Below are 18,910 nucleotides of genomic sequence, written 5' to 3'. Positions count from 1 at the left end.
TAGACAAGTTGATTAAAAAGTGCACACAGGCTTATATACAGATTGATCGACTAAGATAAGTAAAAAGACAAAAGATGAGAAAAATACAAGCAGTTAAGAAATAAGTGTGCAGTAAAACAGAAAAAAGTAATGACATTAAGTGAATGAAGGTGCAGACAAGTTTGATAAAAGTACTGGCAGTTTAGACCAGACTTTATTATTATTATTATTATTATTATTATTATTATTATTATTATTATTATTATTATTATTATTATTATTATTATTATTATTATTATTATTATTATTATTATTATTATTATTATTATTATTATTATTATTATTATTATTATTATTATACATTTTATTTGTGTTGTGTTTTCTGGGCACTCAGACACTTTACAGGTAAAAGGCACATAATGAAAAGAGCAGGTACAAAAACTTAAAACGGTTAAACATTTAAAGCCATCTTGAAGAGGTTAGTTTTTATGAGGGATTTATAATTACACTGAATACTTAAATGCAGTGTGAAAAAGTAAAATGTACCAAAAACTACGTGAACAGTTAGAGAGGGAAGCCTAGTTTTTATCTCAGATTTTTTTTCTTCAATATTTGCCCATCTTAACAGTGAATATTAAATTGTAACGTATTTAAATGAAGTAATTGTTTTCAAATGTTTATTCACCCATTTTTCCTTAGTACATTAATTTAATCATAAACACAGGAATTATATACTCCTGGAGACCATTAAAATATTAATTCTGAGCTCTAAACTTCATCATGCTTCAATATTTTGACTGGTTTGAGCATGAAGCATATGCGAAGTTAAAAAGCTCTTTAAAAATCTGAACCCTGCAGAAATTATGTCACAGCAAAACAAAACAAAACAACAAATGAACAGAGGCACAATTTGTGATTTGTATTATGTTTATTCAGATTGACACATTATATAGATGTTTCTTTCATGACTTCTCAGACATGTTTGACAGATTCAGTTGTTAAAAGCCACCTTTAGTTTTGTACCACTGAGCTCTGGCAACAACGTCGTTGGAGTAGTCTTTGCCTGTGGTTCTCTCATCCACGTTCTGATAGGAGTGGACGTTTCCATCCCCCATATTGTAGGCTGCTAACCCCCCTGGAGACACAAATGAGAACTAATAAACTGATCAGAAGAGCTGATACATGTGAGAGTTTACTGATTCAGTAAAACGAACCTTTCAGCTGCTGCTCGCTGGTCCAGCCGGGAAATTTGTCTCGGATCCGATTGATAAAACCAATCAGGATGCCGGTGGCTTGGCAGAGATGTTCCTTGCTGTCCCAGTCGCCTTCAACTTCATGATTACCTCCTTCTGGGTCGTCATCAACCTACAGAGATGGAGACGAAACAGGATGTGGTTTAGGCTCAGTGAGGCTCTGCCAACAAAGTGTGAGTAAAGCAGTGGGATTTTCTCTCAACCTGCATCAGTCCCCAGGCCTTGCCATGATCTCCCCTGCCATTGACAAGCATGTTTCCAGCCCTGGACTCTCTGGAGATGATGGCAGCAATGAGAGCTGGTTCAACACCTTTTTCTCTTCCCACTGCATTGATTTTTGATCTGTATTTCTCCATTCTGCCAGCATCCATCTCTGCCATCGTGTGTGATGCTCTCACACCTTTTAGAGAAAAATCAGACAGCAGGATTTAGGTCTCAGTGTCACAATTTCATCTACATAACTACATGGCCATGCTTACAAAAATACTTCAGATTAAAACTTTCATTACAAGTGAAGTGTTTCTACAACATTTACCTGAGTAGCCCAGCCGGTCCTGCTGAGCTGTTTCCCATGAAGCTCCAGTAGTTTCAACACGCATGATGTTTCCATAACCTGCAAATATTTCAGTCGTTAGGGACCATTATTGGAATAGAAGGTCTCGGCACATAACAGGCACTTACATTTACATGTTAAACTCAAACAAGAACTACAGTAACCAGCCTGTGTATTTGAGACAGAAGCCCAAGGATACAATTTAACAAAGAAAAAAAAGACAGTCCAGGCTTGTGTTACAATAACACACACGAGTTGATCTTTAAAATATGAATGCATCTAAAAAAAAAAAAAAGTGGTAAGACACACTTTTAGTTCTGTAAAGTCCATTCTACAAACATGCTGACAGCTGAAAGTGTAAATTTATCAACAGCACAACAACACCAGCACCAACCCATTGTTCTTGTTTCCTCCTCTGGTGGTCCTTAGACTCTGAATACAGGAGCTCTTGATGCAGCGTCTGTCTGTCTGCACTGTGCTGCAAACATCCAGAGCAGCTGTATTTAAACCTGTCCTCGTTCACTTTTAGTTTCAGAATGACTTTCACATTTTGCCTGTACCCCAGTTTATCATTTGCAGAAAAGAAAAAGCAGCTGATTTACAAGAAACTGCCTTCACTCTGTGTGATAAGTCAGGCTTAATGTGCATACCTGAAATGAAGAAATTCCAAAGATAATCTGTATAATACAGTATGCATGTGTGTTTCAGGGTCAACAAAAGTGTTTTGAAGGCATCACTCTTTAATGACCTAATGAAAAACTATTTAACCTACTTACACTATGACTCTATCAGTGTATTACAACAAAGACTTTCATTCTGTCTTTGAATCTGACTCCACCATGTACAATACAATGAAATCAAAATGTAAGCATGCTAGTAGAGAAGGCCATATGAAGGGCAGAGAAAATGTAAAATTTAAATAGTTTATGACGAAAAGTCTGGATTGTAATTAACTTTAATGAAATTACTCCTCATTCTGTTCCTCATGCTGGAAAAGACTGTTTTCTTCCTTTCTGTTGAAAGTTATTCGCGCTGTCAAACTTTTGTGTTCATCTTATGAACTCTTTGTTTTAGAGTTCTTTATTTTACCAGAGCAACAGGCTTTTTGTAAAGCTATAATAAATGATGCGGTCCGGCCTCTCTCATCAAAACTTCAATGTGTTCTTCTTGAAGAATTCCAACATTTACTCTTGTGTTTAATAGAATGTTTTCTATACTGATGTAGTATTGTACAAATTGAACTTTGACTCATTCTGGTGATACAACAGGATTCAGTTGCACCTCTCACTCTAACAGCAGCCTGAAAAAATTGTAAAAACATAATGTGGTGCAGCATTAAGTTAATGATCAGACTCCAGATGTTATTTCAGCAGCCATGCAGTTCACAAAGTTACAGTGGAAATTACCATCTCCTTTTCTGCAAATGATCACAGCAAGTGATCACACTAAGTCCAGTAAGCAGGGACATAATTATGTTTATTTACCTCACCACATGTATGATTGAATCTTGAAAGAATAGGTTCAGACTTTACTGACTCATAAAATTACAAACAGCTTCTAATATACAGCATCTTCTACACAAAGGAAAATGTAAAAATAGAAATAAAACATACAAAAAATTAAATAAAATAAAAATGTCTACTAAAAATGTAATTATATCAAATCACTACAGTTGAGTTGAATCAAGTGCACGCCGATTTATAGAATAATTAAAACTGACTAAGATGACTAAAAATACAAGCATTTCAGAGATAACATGAGCAAGACAATACAGAAATAAGTGAATGAAGGTTTCAACAAATTTAATAAAAGTACAGGTAGTTTAGACCAGAGTTTATAGTAATAGTGATTACTTAAACACAGTGGTGCATTAATTGAATCATATCCATGGGAATTATATGTCTGAAGTGTCCTGGAATATTAACTCTGGAGTGGACCCTATGATTCATCATGTGTCAACATTTTGACTGGTATGACCATGAAACATATGCAAAGCTCTTTAAAATCTGAACCCTGCAGAAATTGTCACATCAAAATGAAACAAATGAACGGAGACAGTTTGTGAGTTGCATTATGGTTATTCAGGTTGACACATTTTAGGTGTTTCTTTATGACTTGTCAGACATGTTTGACAGTTTCAGCTGTTAAAAACCACCATTAGTTTTGTACCACTGAGCTCTGGCAACAACATGGTGGGAGTAGTCCCATCCTGTTGTGGCCACATCCACATTCTGATAGGAGTGGACGTTTCCATCCTCTGTATTGTAGGTTTACTTTTGAGTTAAATAAAATGTTTCATATACTGATTTAACATTGTGTAAATTGAACTTTGACTCACTGTGTTAACACAACAGGATTCGACTGCATCTTAACTCTAACAGCAGCCTGAACAAATAGTAAAACCTGATGTGATGCAGCATGAAGATAATGATCAGACTTCTATGTTACCTCAAGTTATATTCCAGAAGTTCAAGGTTGATGCACAGATAGAACGTCTTTGAACTGTGGGATGAAGCCGGAGTACCTGGAGGAAACCTACACATGCACAGGGAGAACATGCAAACTGCAGACATGCAGAAAGATCCCAGGAAGGCGGGGACACAAACTGGAGATCTTCCAGCTGCAAGGCGAAGGTGCTAACCTCCAAGTTACTGTGCAGCTGTCCAGATTTCATGTTAAATGACTTTTTTTGTGCCTGTCTCAACAGTGAAGCACATAAACTCATTAAACTAATTTTGTTATGTGATGTTTTTAGGGTACTTACTCTGCTGATGTCTCCCTATATTGAGATAAGTCTTCTATATATTTTGGTTTAACCCAGTGAGTCTTGTGATACTGCAAAAAAGACACCTAGAAAAAAATCCTGTCCTTTGAGTATTTTATTCTCTGCACAGAGAAGGTTAATCTCTCATACAGTGTTCACAACAGTCTGCTAAGGAAGAACAAAGAATATTTAGTGTGGACTGAATTTAAGCGAGCAGAGTAAAGGAAGTAGGAACACAGGTGTCTCCTGGAACCTTGTGGTTAGTTTGTTGCTTCCACATACAGGACATACTCCCTCAGATACCATACAAAAGGTTGTTTTTCAGTTAAGCAAGTCGTGCACAGGTCAAGCATCGAGCACAGTTCACACAGCAAAATCAGTGAAAAAATACTATTACACTATTCAGTCACCATTGTAATTCTGGAGTTTGCATTCTTCCATTAATTGATTAATTTAGAGTAAAACTTTTAAATCCTTCAGTATTTACTCAAAAAATTTGCAATAGTTATGACCTTTGTTGTTGACAAACAGTAACTGCCTACAACCTTCAGATGGCGCTGTTGTCTTTGAGAGAAGTAAGACTTAACATGGACACTTGAAATGAAAAAACTTCCAAAGATAGTCTAAATAATACAGTCTGTATATGAGTTTCAGGGTCCATTAAAGTTTTTTGAAGGCATCAATCTTTAATTACTTAAAGGACAACTTAAAACATTTAAACCTACTATCACTCTATCAGTGTTTTACTGCCAGGACTTTCATTCTGTTTTTGAATATGACACCACCATATGCAATATGATGAATTTCAGATGTAAGTATGACAGTAGGAGAATCCATATGAGTGGAAGATAAAATTGTGTTCCCATTTTAAAAGTATTTTTTTGAGGAAAAGTCTGGGTTGTAATTCTTCAACTTTAGTTCAGTTGCTCTTCACTCTGTTCCTATACTGCATAAAAATGTTTTGGTTCTTTTTGTTAACTTTTATTTGAACATGTAAATAAAGCTCTGGGCCAATAACCTACAAGTATTATAACTGATCCACTTCACATTTTTACCTTCTGCTGTCATGTGCAGTCAAACCTTTCTGTTTATCTAATGAGCTCTTTGTTTTCACCAGAGCAACAGGCTGTTTGTGACGTAGTCCAGCCTCTCCCATTAAAACTAGTGTTAAATGGCTTTACTTCCAGGCTCTCTGGCTCAGCATCAAAGACTTTTGATCCACTTGGATATTAGATGGCATTTTCCATTTAATTGACCAAATAAGTAACTGATCTGTCAAGAACACAATGAATGAATTATTTACACGATGAATAAATAATTAGATGCAGCCCTTCTTTGCATGTGAGTGTTTATTAATATAAAAAGCTATTTTGAATGAATTGACCCTATTTGTAAAATTGTGTGCCATGTGCACCTTGAGTGAAGCTTGACTGATTTATTGTGTCTGTAGATTTAAGGGTTTTATTTACTTAGTCTATTATTATCTCAGTGTACTTTGACTGAAGCCTTGCTGTGTTTACTGTTTGTCAGTAGATGCAGCAGATTCTATTAACATCCACCTTCCATAACAATCATGTACACACATAAACCCAGGGTACATGGGTTTTTGTAATAATGTTTTTTTATTGTTGTTTTGGTTTTTTTTGGTTTTTTTTTTTGGTCTCACTGACAACAACATCTCTGTCTGACCCTCCAAGCAGTTCACAGCAAGAACCTCTATAATGTTTTAACCTTCAGCAAGTAACAGTAAAATTGTTACGCACAACTGTAAAATGTCATATGCCTGGAATATATTCAAGCTTTTGTTAGTGTAGTTTGGATAAACTAAGAGAACTGTCAGTTATTAAACTACTGCTGACACTGTTATGAGTCACTGACTGGAGTCACATTAAACCTCTGTGAATGTAGAATGTAAATCATTTAAAGTTAATGTCACGATTAAGCAAAGTTTGATTTGAATTTTTAAAAAAGTCTGTGTGTGTTTCTTTCAGCTGCATATCATGTGTCTGACATTAAATCTTAGTGGTAAAAGACTTGATGCAAGTGAACGAGACAGGTTTAAGATTGTTAGATTGTCTTTTTATTCTTCTGTTTTTGGAGATCTGTCTTTATGTAAAATCATAAGAGGAGAAATATAGTGAATATTGTATGTTGATTATATCTGTTTCACTTATATGGGCCTAAGAACAAAGTTTGTCTTCTTCTTTTGGGAAATATTATTTGTATTTGCATTCACATGTGTGGGGATGATCAGAGAGCCATCATTAAATTAATTTAATCCTGCACTGAAACGTGGATCATGTGGAGTCCTTAAAATGATAAACTGGACCAAAGTCGGGATGATTACCCAAGAGCCGTTTCATAGTGAAACATACTGAAATGATGTTTTAAAATTACTCAAAAATAAATAGCTAGCAAATCCTGAAGAACCATTACTGGTGTTTAAGAATCTCAGACTGACTATGGGTGTCTTGTCAATCCCGGAAATGTTCCCAGCTTCTTATTTCTGAAAAGAGGGCGTCTCCAGGGCAGGTGGTGTAGTTCACCACCTGCCTGTGGCCGTGGATGGTGAAGTTGGCAGCCAGTCCTCCTCCATCTACAGCACATCGGACCAGACGATGACGCAGCAGGTTCATGGCGTGGCGAGACGGCAGGGTGGAGGTGTAGTTACCAACGACTGACACTCCATACCCGATGGAATTGTGGCCTCTGGTGTGTTTGCCAAGCAAATTCCAACCTCTGCCTTCATATATGTAGCCGTCGGAACCGACCACAAAGCTGAGGGAGCAAAGATATATCAGTGAACAGTAGCTGGTTTGACATAAACTTGACAAATACTTGTGCAAAAATTGGAGGATGGTATTGTAACACAAATGGTGCAAGATATTCAGAATAAATGTATTTTCAAAAGTATAAATGACATGTAGTCAGCTGCATTCTTACAAATGCATCTATTAGCATTAACTGATATAAAAATGATCTCTGCTTCAATGTGTAGTTTGACATTTTTAGACACTTGCTCATTTGTTTTCTTTCTATTAGTTAAATTAGGAAAATCAATGCAATACTCATATAGGGCTGCACAGTGGTGTAGTGGTTAGCACTTTCGCCTTGCAGCAAGAAGGTTCCTGGTTCGCGTCCCGGCTTTCCCAGGATCTTTCTGCATGGAGTTTGCATGTTCTCCCTGTGCATGCGTGGGTTTTCTCCGGGTACTCCGGCTTCCTCCCACAGTCCAAAAATATGCTGAGGTTAATTGATTATTCTAAATTGCCCGTAGGTGTGAATGTGTGAGTGATTGTTTGTCTTTGTATGTAGCCCTGCGACAGACTGGCGACCTGTCTAGGGTGTCCCCTGCCTTCACCTGAGTCAGCTGGGATAGACTCCAGCCCCCCCGTGACCCTAGTGAGGACTAAGCGGTGTATAGATAATGGATGGATGGAATGCAACACTCATGTTTGTGCATGAAGGCAGAGACGGGAGCTTTTTAGCGTAGCGTAGCATAAACACTGAAAGCAGGGAGAAACCACTACCATGACCATGTTAAAATGTGAAATAAAATCATTTCAGCAGCAGTTCTACGCTAATAAGTGCTATATTTAAATCACATAAATAAAAATGTCAAAACAACGATTTGTGGTTTTAGAGCAAGTAACACAGACAGCACATGACCACCAAGAAGACACAATATAATGTAATAATTAGTGATTTCAAAGAGCTGTTGGAAGGCCAATTGGCTCCTCCTCGATACTCAATCCAATGACATGAGAGTGGAACCTTCTCATCTGAGTCTCAGAAACAAAGGAAAACAGCCTATTTTCCAGGATGTCAAATTATCCCTTTAAACAATAGTTACCTGTATCCTATGTCATTCCAGCCACGGTCCTCCTGGTGGAAACGTTGCATGGACCTCATGTTCCGAGAGCAGTTTGTGAATGATAAACAGGGCGATGATGGCTCATAGGTGTGGTGAATGTATAGAAATTTAAGGGGAAGAGACAGTGGGATTGGTGTATCCTGAGGAGGTTTTGCCCCCCACTGACAGCGAGGGATGATTTGAGGGCAGTCTGTGTAAAGGAGGAGAGAAGATGAAGGTTAGGATACTAAAATCACTACAGACTTAATTTATAAACTAATCTGTTATACCCAATGATCAGGACAAGAATCTTGAGCCATAAACTGGCAAAGACAATACAGCGGATTTTATCTTGTAGATATGGCCTATTAGAATAATGGGTGAGTGCTAAGAATCTAAAGCATTAAAGCTGCTTCTGAAAAAATGAGCCAATTGTTAAAATATCTTTCATTTTCTTATATCTGTTTCTACTCCTGAGAGAAATATCTGCCTTTTTAGCTTCCACTATATTTACTAGCTGGTTTGTAACTATGTCTGTTTATTGTTTGTTACTAAGCTGGAAGTGTTGAGTATGTTTATCAATGATTTTTTTCCAGCAGAAGCTGCCTGATGTTACCATCAACAGTATATAAAATGGATGCAGCAATCAGTGACGTCACTCATTGGTTTGCAATTAAGCCAGACTGAAGTCTGAACAGTCTTCTTGCTCAATGCTATCTCTCCCAGTTGGAGTTAGGATCTTTCAATTATGTGAAGCAGAGTGGCGCAAGAAGAGTGACACCTGAGATCTGAATGGAAAACATCGCTAACTGCATAGAGCATCGTTGGTACATTCACTAACGCACTATACACATTCCACTTAATGTTACAATTGCATATAATGTGCATTACAATTAAGAAAGTAAACAGCCTTTAATTATGAAGCCAGTAACACCCATAACAGATCTCTCTTTCAGGCCCTATTTCTGCATAATTATGGAATTATATCTGAAAAAGACCATCAGCAGACTGATCAGGGGGAGTGACTTCAACCAATATCATCCTAATGAGATGTGAACTAATGTATGAACTAGTAATTCATGAGAGAAGGTAACACTTTTTAATGGAAATCTGTTAGAGGCAGAGGTTTTTGGAACCACCAACTGGCCATTGGTGGTAATACATTTTAAGTACTTCTTACAAGCTGTGGTCGTTATCACTTGGTTGTTTGTGTAATTTGTTTATGTAAAAATCTTAAACTTTAGAAAGACTATTGTCTGATTTATGGCATCTGGATTTCAAGACTGTTAAAAGCAATCATTATTTGTGGCACCATTTTGATCTCAAATGCTTTAATCACTTCATAGCTCACCCCAGTACTTGTGCACAAATGTCTTCAATCCATCCTTAACTGCTTTGCTTACTCCAGTGTCCAGAGCAATCCATTCTGTTTTCTCCAGCTTCCAGACTAATGTCAGTGTCTCCATCAGCTGGCTGTGAAGATCAAGTGTCTCCAGAATAGATCTAGAGAGCTCCCTTCGCCTTGGGCTAACATGGCTGGTCACGGCATCAAGGCCCCGCTCCTCACTCAGAACAAAACTATAGTATCCCTTCAAAATCTCACTGAGGGCCTGAGGCTGTTCAGATGCAGACAGATTGCTGAGATCCGTGCCCAATATGGCTCCATCCATGCCTCCATTGATCATGGCATCTGTGGCTAGAGTGGGAGGCCGAGACAGCTTGAACACCTTCGGGCGCTCCACGTTGTCCCAGCACCCATTAGGCCCCAAGCGAAGAGATGCTGGGAAGTCCTGGAGGCTGAGGAATGACAGGCCCAGAGTCCTGCCTAGAGTGAGAGGGAAGATCCCAACAGCTGTCGTCCCCTCCATCTTGGCTTTAAGCCCTGATTCAATTCCAAGCAATAAGGGTGCGAGTGCTACTGTCGTGCCATCTGAAGCGAGAACCACCCCTCGTTCTTCTCCGTGGTCTGTCACAATGTGGTGGATGGCCTTGTCGAAAAAGCTGAAGGACGAAGCATTAAGAATGGCCGTCTCTAGACCTGCAGCGTCAGTGAGATTATAAGAGCCACCCAAGAAGTGGATGGTCATCATATCGTCATGGCCGGCGGTCCTCCTTAGGGCCCGAACCAGAGCCAGAGGGGACAGACCAGGGTTGGAGTCTTCAACCTGTCGCACGGCTCTGATGAAGCTGTCCATGTTACGCAGATGGACACCTGACAGCAGCACAGATGAGAAAAGAAAATGGAAGTGAAGGAAGTTAATTATAATGTATTAATGAGTCGGTAAATTAAGTGTTTAATTAATCAATGATATTATGTCTGTGTAAATTCTAAGCCATATTAAGACCTCGTTTATTCTGCCAGCACACGTCAACTTGAATCACATTCAAAAATCTGAGAGAAAATGAACTGGGGGGAAAAAATACTGACAAGTGATGTTCAGCTACGTTTGAGACTTAAAGAAGAAAGATTAAAACACGTTTTGATATTTAAAATAGTAAGGCCAACATTTTTTTTTTTGCTTTGATCTCTCAATTTTGCTTTTTAGTAAAAACATTTTCTTTTCATTAATCATTATTAAAATAAAATTAAATTGGAAACCCGGTTGCCCTCCCTGATACTGGTTCTACCCACTGTCACCAATGAGCTTGCTCAAAAGGAAGCTACAGGATTTGTTGGGTTTATTGTTGACTTGGTCTAATATGTAAAGTGCCCTGAGATGACTTTGTAAGCTATTTGTAAACTGTTTCGCAATTACAGAAGGAGGAAGAGGAATTCACCTTTGGAAATAAGTTACGTGTAGTGGACACATTATTATAACTAGAGAAAATGGTCTTTTTTATCCCTTTTGTCTGAATGAAGAAAATCCTTCTGTAGCCAGAATGTTTTGCAGTTTGTTCCTTTTCCTCAGGCTGGTCTGACACAGTGCACTGTCTTGGTGTGGTTTTATGGCAAGTGATCGTGACCACAAAACATACATGCTTCTTCCTTCACATCCGATAATATACAGATGGAAAACACCAATAGCTTTGCATTGGTACTTGTTGGATGAGGGAATGACCAAAAATTCAGACAATTCTAGCATACAACTGAACCACAATGTTTTTATAGATCTAGTATTAGAAGTTCATAATAAAAACCACCTCCTTTATGTCTTTGTCTCTCTCACGTAATTTCAAAATTAACTATCAAGTCTATTCATATAACATGTTTTAAAATGACCTGAGTTGACCAAAGTGCAATATGTACAAAAATTAAGACAGGATAAAGCCATTTGTAAAATCAGATAAAATGAATATAATATGCAGAAAAAAACAAGGCAAGGCAAAATAAAAACTTGTAGCATTACATTCTAAAATAGAATAAATGTAGAATACTAAAATACCAACCAAAAATCTATTCAAAATATATACAGCTGGAGGTTTTTCTTTATGTTTGGGGAAGATGTAAGCATTTTTCAGTATCTGAATGTGTAATGGGTGAATCTGTAGAAACGTTTTTGTTTGCGTATTGCATTAAAAAAATTTAATATTCAACTTCTAGAATTCTACAGGTTACAGATAACAAGGAGGGTGTCTCGGGTTTTCTATAAAGTTTACCAAAAAACATACTTTAGTGAAGAATTTAATGCAAGAAAAAGAAATGTTTACATATTTTAAATAACTGTTCTTACCTGTCGGCCTGCTGCTGACAGTAAAGAAGTAGAATAAAGCCAGAACAAAAAACTTTACTCCAAATAAAGACATGTTGCATCTCCTGGTTGTTACCTGCTCAAATACTATTTTATACACAACAAAAGGACCAGAATTATATTCCTCTGTTCCAGCTAAATCCTAAACTGTGAGAAATGAAGGAACCTCTGCAAAAATCGTCAACCCAAAATGTCAAATAAGTAGCACGGTTTTGTGTGCTGCCTACAACTGAGAGGATGTGTGTACGTGTATTTGTTTAGGTGCATGACTGCGGTCTGGTGTCCCAATATTGAAGAGTACTCTTTGTACACCGATGGCTCCAAATATTGATTTAGTCTACAGCGCAGCAAAGTATGTCATGAGCAAAGCAAAGTTTGCCCGCTTCAGGCTATTACTAATTTCATTACAAATGTGTGTTTTTATTAATAATTTAGAAATGTTATTCTTTATTCGCATATTGTACAACCGTGTTCAGATTCTTTTTTTATAGAATATGTTATTAGCTAAACACATCAGAAGTAAAAGATAAAGCAGATTTAGGGTTAATGTTTACCACCGCACGTGATATCTGTATGTGTGTGTACTCACGTATGTCAGGAAACATTTAAGTCACTGCTGATCACACAAACCAAATGTGTACTTTTGAAGCAGAGGAATGACGGACAACAAGAACTGACCTCATTTGAAGTGTATTTTGTCATTTGTGGCACGTCTGCTGCCAATAAATCTAATAAACACACAGTCATAATAATTTGAGTAATAATTTGTCATGAATTCAGAAAATGTCATCTTAGTAATTTTATGCACTTAAAATTTTTTTATGAATAATAAAATGCAGATTTCTGCATGGCAATAGATTACAAGGATCAAACCCTATATTAGCCCTTTATTTAGTTGTATTTCCTTTTAATTTAGGGGACTTTAGGTCATTAAATAATTTAGAATCAAACCTAACCAAATAAAAATATTCTTATTTTCCTTTATCTTCAAAATGAAATTCTATTATTCACACTTTGTGCCATTCAGAAAAAAAGATTTGTCTGATTTGTTTCTGTTTTTTCAATCGAATGTCATAATTTATTTTCTTGCATTTTGTACCATCAATTTGAACATAGAACATAACTTTATCAAATAAATGTAGTGGAGTAAAAGGTCAGGGATGAAGAGCGAATGAGTGAATTCCACAAAGGGGAAAGCTGAAAAATAAAATATAGTGAGTATTAGTTAAATAAGACACTTTCTGAACATTTGTTTTTGGGAAGAATTTACCGAATCACCCCAGTCCATCAGCTCCTAAATTGATTAAATTCTAGAAACATTAACTCTCTTACTACAATATTCAGAAGAAAAAATAAAGAATATTGAAACACAAAATGTCTAGAGAGCACATCATAGGTGCTACTGGCAAAGTGTGACACCTTATATTTTACTGCAAGAAAACTGAGACATTAAAGAAAATAAGCAGTGTCAACATTTCGGTGTCTTTAAATAACCATAAAATGAAAATATAACAACACAAGAACAATTAAAATACTTAAGTGAACCTTTGAGAAGCCTCGTTTTTGCTGCAGCTCTGTTTTTATTTGTTTCTGTCTTTTTTAATTCAAGCGGAGAATGTGTGAGAACTTTATTTATTATGTCCAATTTATTTATCAAAAAATGTAACTGTCATGTGTCTCATTTTAACATTTATCCCACTTGAGTAAACTTACTTACTTGCTTTACACCACCAGAAAACTTCCTTGAATGATGTTTCTGTCAGTGTTTTGTATGTTGCATGTTGACTGAATATAATGTGAAGAAATTATTATTACTATTATTATTATTATTATTATCTTTTATAGAGGGTCTGTGCTTTGGAGAGGAAGCCTGAATCCATCAGTGGTGTCATGTGACACAGTGACGTCTACACCCCGGAAGTAAGCAACGACAACAAACCCAAGTGTAGTAAATGATAGAATTAGCGCCGATGTAGTTTAAGTGTTTTTTTGTTTGTTTGTTTTTTTTTAGAATGCTGAAGTGAAGATATTCTGTCTTTGGATCATCTACTTATATTCGTTGGTGTATTTGCGCTCCTCTCTGCAGTAGGTACGTGTGGTTAGCATTAGCAGCTTAGCCTGAAGTGCAGCAGCTGGTGTTTAACGTGACTTTACTCTCCAATGTTTCCTCTCACAGCTGTTAAACAGAGTTAGAATGGAGACTCGCTTCACCAGAGGTAAGTCTGCTATTCTGGAGCGGCCCCTGAGCCGACCTAAAACCGAGGTGAGTGTGAGCGCCTTCGCCCTGCTGTTCTCGGAGGTGGTGCAGTACTGCCAGAGCCGGGTGTACTCTGTGACCGAGCTGCAGGCTCGTCTGTCGGAGCTGGGACAGAGAGTGGGAGCCAGTCTGCTGGATGTGCTGGTGCTGAGGGAGAAGAACGGCAAGAGGGAGACCAAAGTGCTGAACATCCTGCTGTTCATCAAGGTATTCACTGCTGTGTGTGTGGAGGCTGCAGTGGGTTTTGTGAATGTGGGATTACAAGAGAAACTCATAGAAACATAGATTAATTCTCCTGTTGTCCTCATTTACGGGCACCAAAAAATATTGTTTCCTTGTCTGAAAAAAATCCAAAAATTCTGCAAAAAAATTCCCCACATTTCTGAAAATTTGCAAAACCTCCAATAATTCCTTAAAACTTTCGCTTGAAAGTTTTATTTTTAAAAAATCCCCCATGTTTGGCAAGAAAATTCTTGTAAATATTTTCAAAAAATTAGTAAAAAATTTCCAAAAGAATCCTAAAAATATCTAAAGTGATTGCATATATATCAGTAAAACTGCAAATACTTTCTTGAAGAACATTTGAACATTGATTTTTTTTTTTTTTTTTTTTTTTGGTGAATGTTCTTAAGAAACATTTTTAACATTTCTTTTTTTCCACCAAAAAATGTTCAAAGATTTCCCAAAAATGTTGAACAACAAATGTTGAGCTTTAAAACAGGTCAATTTTGACCCGCAGGACAACACAAGGGTTAAGTATATGAACATAGACTAATTTACTCAGTTACAGCAGCTGCAATCACAGTCAAGAACCCACATCTGACATAATATACTTCACAACAGCTATTTAACAGACGTGCGGAAGACAAAAAATATGCATAATATGTAACCTGCAAAACATATAGTACTATAATAAACATGCAAAAATGTCTTAAATGCCCTTTAAAAAAAGACGCAAAGAGTGTAACTCCCATTCTGAAGCATAACTGTATACTGTAAAGCCTTATGTCACTGTCAGTAAAAACAAAAATGGTTGTTGTCATTTTTCTTGCCGGTAATGTCTTTTGAAAATCAGTAATTCTACAGTTCTACAATTTCATTTAACAGACACTTTTATCCAAAGTGACATACCTCTGAGAGTAAACACAACACAAGCAAGGATCTAGTCAGGAGAAAACAATCTGAATAAGTGTCATAAACCAAGTTGAAGTGTGATAATAGGACAGTGGTGGCTAAAGGCAGTGCAGTCGTAGTAGGATTTATTTTTTATTTATTTATTTTTTTGCAGTCTGTCAAGCGCAAAGATGTTCAGTGAAGAGCTGGGTTTTTAGTCTTAAAAGCTGAGAGGAACTATGCAGATTGAAAAGAGTTTGGGGGGGTGGAGGGAGGGGAGTCTTTACCAAGTGTGTTGACCAGGTTTGTGTTGATTTCATTGATCACAGCTCTGGCTTCTTATCTACTGTTTGATTTCCCTCTGACCTACCTATTTTCAAAGTACATCACCTGCAAAGAAATGACAACAAACATTTGACTTTAAGTGGACAGTGATATAAGACTCCTAAAATGGAAGTTATGCTCTTTATTTTCGCGAACTTTCTGAAGTACCTTTTATTGGTCAGGCAATGCATGTCCATTTGTGTAGCACATGTCAGCACCAAGGCAATTCAGAATGCTTTACATAGAACATAAAAAGTAAAAGGAGCCTAAAGCAATATAAAAAGACATTTCAACACAGTTAAAATAGTTGAAAAGAGAATAAAAAACTAAGATAGAATAGAATGTAAAAAGTTATCATGCAGTTTCAGAAATTCATTATTTAATGAAAGTCTGAGGCAAACAGAAAAGTTTTCAGTCTGGAACTAAGAGTTAATGTAGACCTATAGTTGTGGTGAGAGGTTTTTTTTTTCAGATTTCAGTGCATAAAAGCTGAAATCTGCCACTCTGTGCTTTGTTTTGACTGTGGACAGAAAGTAGATCTGTTCCAGACGACCTAAGAGGTCTGGAGTTAATGTTTCAACGGCTTCACTATTCATCTGTTATCACTTTACTTTGCAAAGTTTAAATAAAATAGTGATGTTACATATGTCTTTATTGCAGATTACCTTAATGTATTTGTATTCTCTGGTTTCAGATATTACTGGGGCATATTTGAAGCTCCATCCTGTAGTGTGTTTTGCCCAGATGTTATGCTGTGGCTCATCTAACAGTGTTTTGCTGATAAGATACTGAGGTGTTTCTGTTTTTTATTATTATTGTACTAATTTACTATATGTCTCTGACTGCATAAAAAATAAAAATAGGCATTTTTTTCTTGCTAATGGCAAATGAAAATTGTATGTTTTTCTTGTTTTGTCTTTTTACTGCAGTCAATGAACAGCTAAGATAACGTAAGATAATCTTAATTAATCCCTCACCAGAGAAAGTTATGGAAGAACAAGACAAATACCAAAAATCCAGTCAGGCTAAAAATAAAGATATAGTAAAAGCCATGTGCACGTTTCCATGCACAGATGAGGCATGATGAATCTACAGATAGATGGTTGTGATCTCGGTATATTTGGGAAACATAGGTAATAGTGTAAGTACGTGTAATCCTGATGTGATCCTCTTACATCCGTCTCTATCGTGTTTAAAACTCCACAGGTATCTGTGTGGAGAGCATTGTTTGGCAAGGAGGCAGACAAGCTGGAGCAGGCCAACGACGATGACAAGACGTACTACATCATTGAGAAGGAGCCGCTCGTCAACACCTTCATCTCGGTTCCCAAAGAGAACAGCACCTTGAACTGTGCAGCTTTCACCGGAGGCATCGTGGAGGCTATCCTCACCCACAGCGGCTTCCCCGCCAAGGTCACCGTCCACTGGCACAAGGGCACCACGCTAATGATCAAGTTCGATGAGGCAGTGATCGCCAGAGACAAGGCACTGGAAGGCAGATAGAGGAGACATGGACGAGAGTGAAGGTGTGAAGTGACTGATGACTGTATGACTGCTGGTGGACTGTAATATTCAGAAGAACTTAAACTGGATACAAAAGGAAAAGCAGAGAAAGAATAAATCAAGCACTTATTTTCATAACTGATTAATCTGCAGATAATTTCAGCTGATTACTAAAGATTAATTTTTCATTTGGTCAGCATAAATGATAAAAAGACAAAGAGAATGCCCATTACAGTTTCCCAGACTCAGGTTAATGTATTTAAATGTGGTCAGTTCAAAGTCTAAAGGGTTTCCATGTGATATCAAAGAGAAAAAACAGGAAAACATTTTTACATTTGAAAAGAAAAACATGAACAAGTCCTATTTTCTAACACTCAACAAAAATCAGTCGTATTACCTCTGAAGGAGAGCATATCCTGTTGAAGGTGTTGAAACTGAAGGTTGCTCAGACGTATTTACTCAATATTCATTCCGCTGTATTTCAGTGGCAACTAAGACACGTCAGGGAAAATTAAAAATATATACATTACACTAATATGTCTATTTATTTGAAAATTTGGGATAACTGTGTGCTTTAAAAAGAAAAGTGGCTCTTTGTTTTGTTTTTTTGCACAATGCATTAGCCTGACGACAACAGTTTTCAGGCAAAAAAAAAAGCTTCATTTACACACGTTGCCATATTAGTGAAATGAACTGTGTGGCTGCATCTGTATTGACCTGCCTGATGGGATCCCAACTGTCTGTTCATGTTTGTATTATGAGATTACAGTGACGCATTCGACAGGTGGAGCAGCTTTACTTGTGTAACATCTTCAGCCTGCAACTAAAGCGTTATGTTTTTGCAAAATAATGTTTATACCTGTACATTGCTATGGTATAATGTAAATAAATGCATTAAATGAAGATGAGTGCTTTTGAATATAGATGTTTGTTTTGGTAGATCTGGAGATAACTGTTAAGAAATTATGGATGTTTCACCATATAGGATGGTTTAACTGGAAAATTAAATATTAGGAAATCAAGGAGGAAAGGTGAGTCATTTGTGTGGGACAAGAAACACAAATGTGTGGTTTTGAGTGGAGTAATTGTGAAGTGAGTTGTATACGCTTATTTATGTTCATTTACCCTCAAAAAAAAGTACATGGACTGAATTCAGTAAATCATGACACATTTAATGGCAACGAGTTTTGTCCTGACTGACAATAGATGGGAAATAAGGGTAGAAAATGCTACGTGTGTCAGCTTTTTCAGTGAGTAATGAGAAACACATGTACAGTGTGCACGGCACTGTGATTGAAAGTATGTTTGTGAAATTATTTTAGATTGCAGACACTGGTGGCACCTTGTTGATATATGAGTGAAATATTTTATGTTTCTGTCATCTCATTTACATGCACTCAACTCTTTGAATTTACTCGGTCCAAATAGCTGAGACTAATGCAGTTTAATACAAAATCCCTGCAAAAGGTTCTGCCGTCATCAATCAGAATCAGAAAAGCCTTTATTGCAAAGTGAGTACACACAAGGAATCACCGTCAAAGGATAATACATTTCTAATATAAACAGATACAGTACAACTAGTATTAATTATGATATAGCATTTTTATCTATAAACATAATAC

General features: G+C 36.9%; 3 protein-coding genes across 3 annotated transcripts; 1 reads left to right on the top strand and 2 right to left on the bottom strand.

Annotated features, from left to right (window-relative positions):
• Positions 1-888: 888 nt before the first annotated feature.
• On the bottom strand, positions 889-2,254 carry LOC111564239 (lysozyme g-like). Its single transcript, XM_023263692.3, has 5 exons — positions 2,180-2,254; positions 1,768-1,845; positions 1,436-1,632; positions 1,194-1,344; positions 889-1,114 (listed from the first exon to the last, which is right to left on the bottom strand). The coding sequence occupies exons 1-5, from the start codon at positions 2,181-2,183 to the stop codon at positions 978-980; spliced, it is 567 nt and encodes a 188-aa protein (XP_023119460.2). The 5' UTR covers positions 2,184-2,254; the 3' UTR covers positions 889-977.
• Positions 2,255-3,570: 1,316 nt separating this feature from the next.
• LOC111564231 (N-acetylmuramoyl-L-alanine amidase-like) lies at positions 3,571-12,333 on the bottom strand. The gene is made up of 4 exons (XM_023263691.3): positions 12,074-12,333; positions 9,754-10,614; positions 8,403-8,613; positions 3,571-7,327 (listed from the first exon to the last, which is right to left on the bottom strand). The coding sequence occupies exons 1-4, from the start codon at positions 12,144-12,146 to the stop codon at positions 7,024-7,026; spliced, it is 1,449 nt and encodes a 482-aa protein (XP_023119459.2). The 5' UTR covers positions 12,147-12,333; the 3' UTR covers positions 3,571-7,023.
• A 1,659-nt stretch (positions 12,334-13,992) lies between these two features.
• On the top strand, positions 13,993-18,191 carry trappc5 (trafficking protein particle complex subunit 5). The gene is made up of 4 exons (XM_023263715.3): positions 13,993-14,011; positions 14,103-14,180; positions 14,268-14,555; positions 16,992-18,191. Exons 3-4 carry the CDS (start codon positions 14,286-14,288, stop codon positions 17,286-17,288), a joined length of 567 nt encoding a protein of 188 aa, XP_023119483.1. The 5' UTR covers positions 13,993-14,011; positions 14,103-14,180; positions 14,268-14,285; the 3' UTR covers positions 17,289-18,191.
• Positions 18,192-18,910: the final 719 nt, after the last annotated feature.

The sequence above is a fragment of the Amphiprion ocellaris genome, chromosome 4, assembly GCF_022539595.1.
Source record: "Amphiprion ocellaris isolate individual 3 ecotype Okinawa chromosome 4, ASM2253959v1, whole genome shotgun sequence".
Classification (NCBI taxonomy): Eukaryota; Metazoa; Chordata; class Actinopteri; family Pomacentridae; genus Amphiprion; species Amphiprion ocellaris.
Note: the sequence above shows the minus strand (reverse complement) of the source record. Positions and strands in the feature narration are given on the sequence as shown.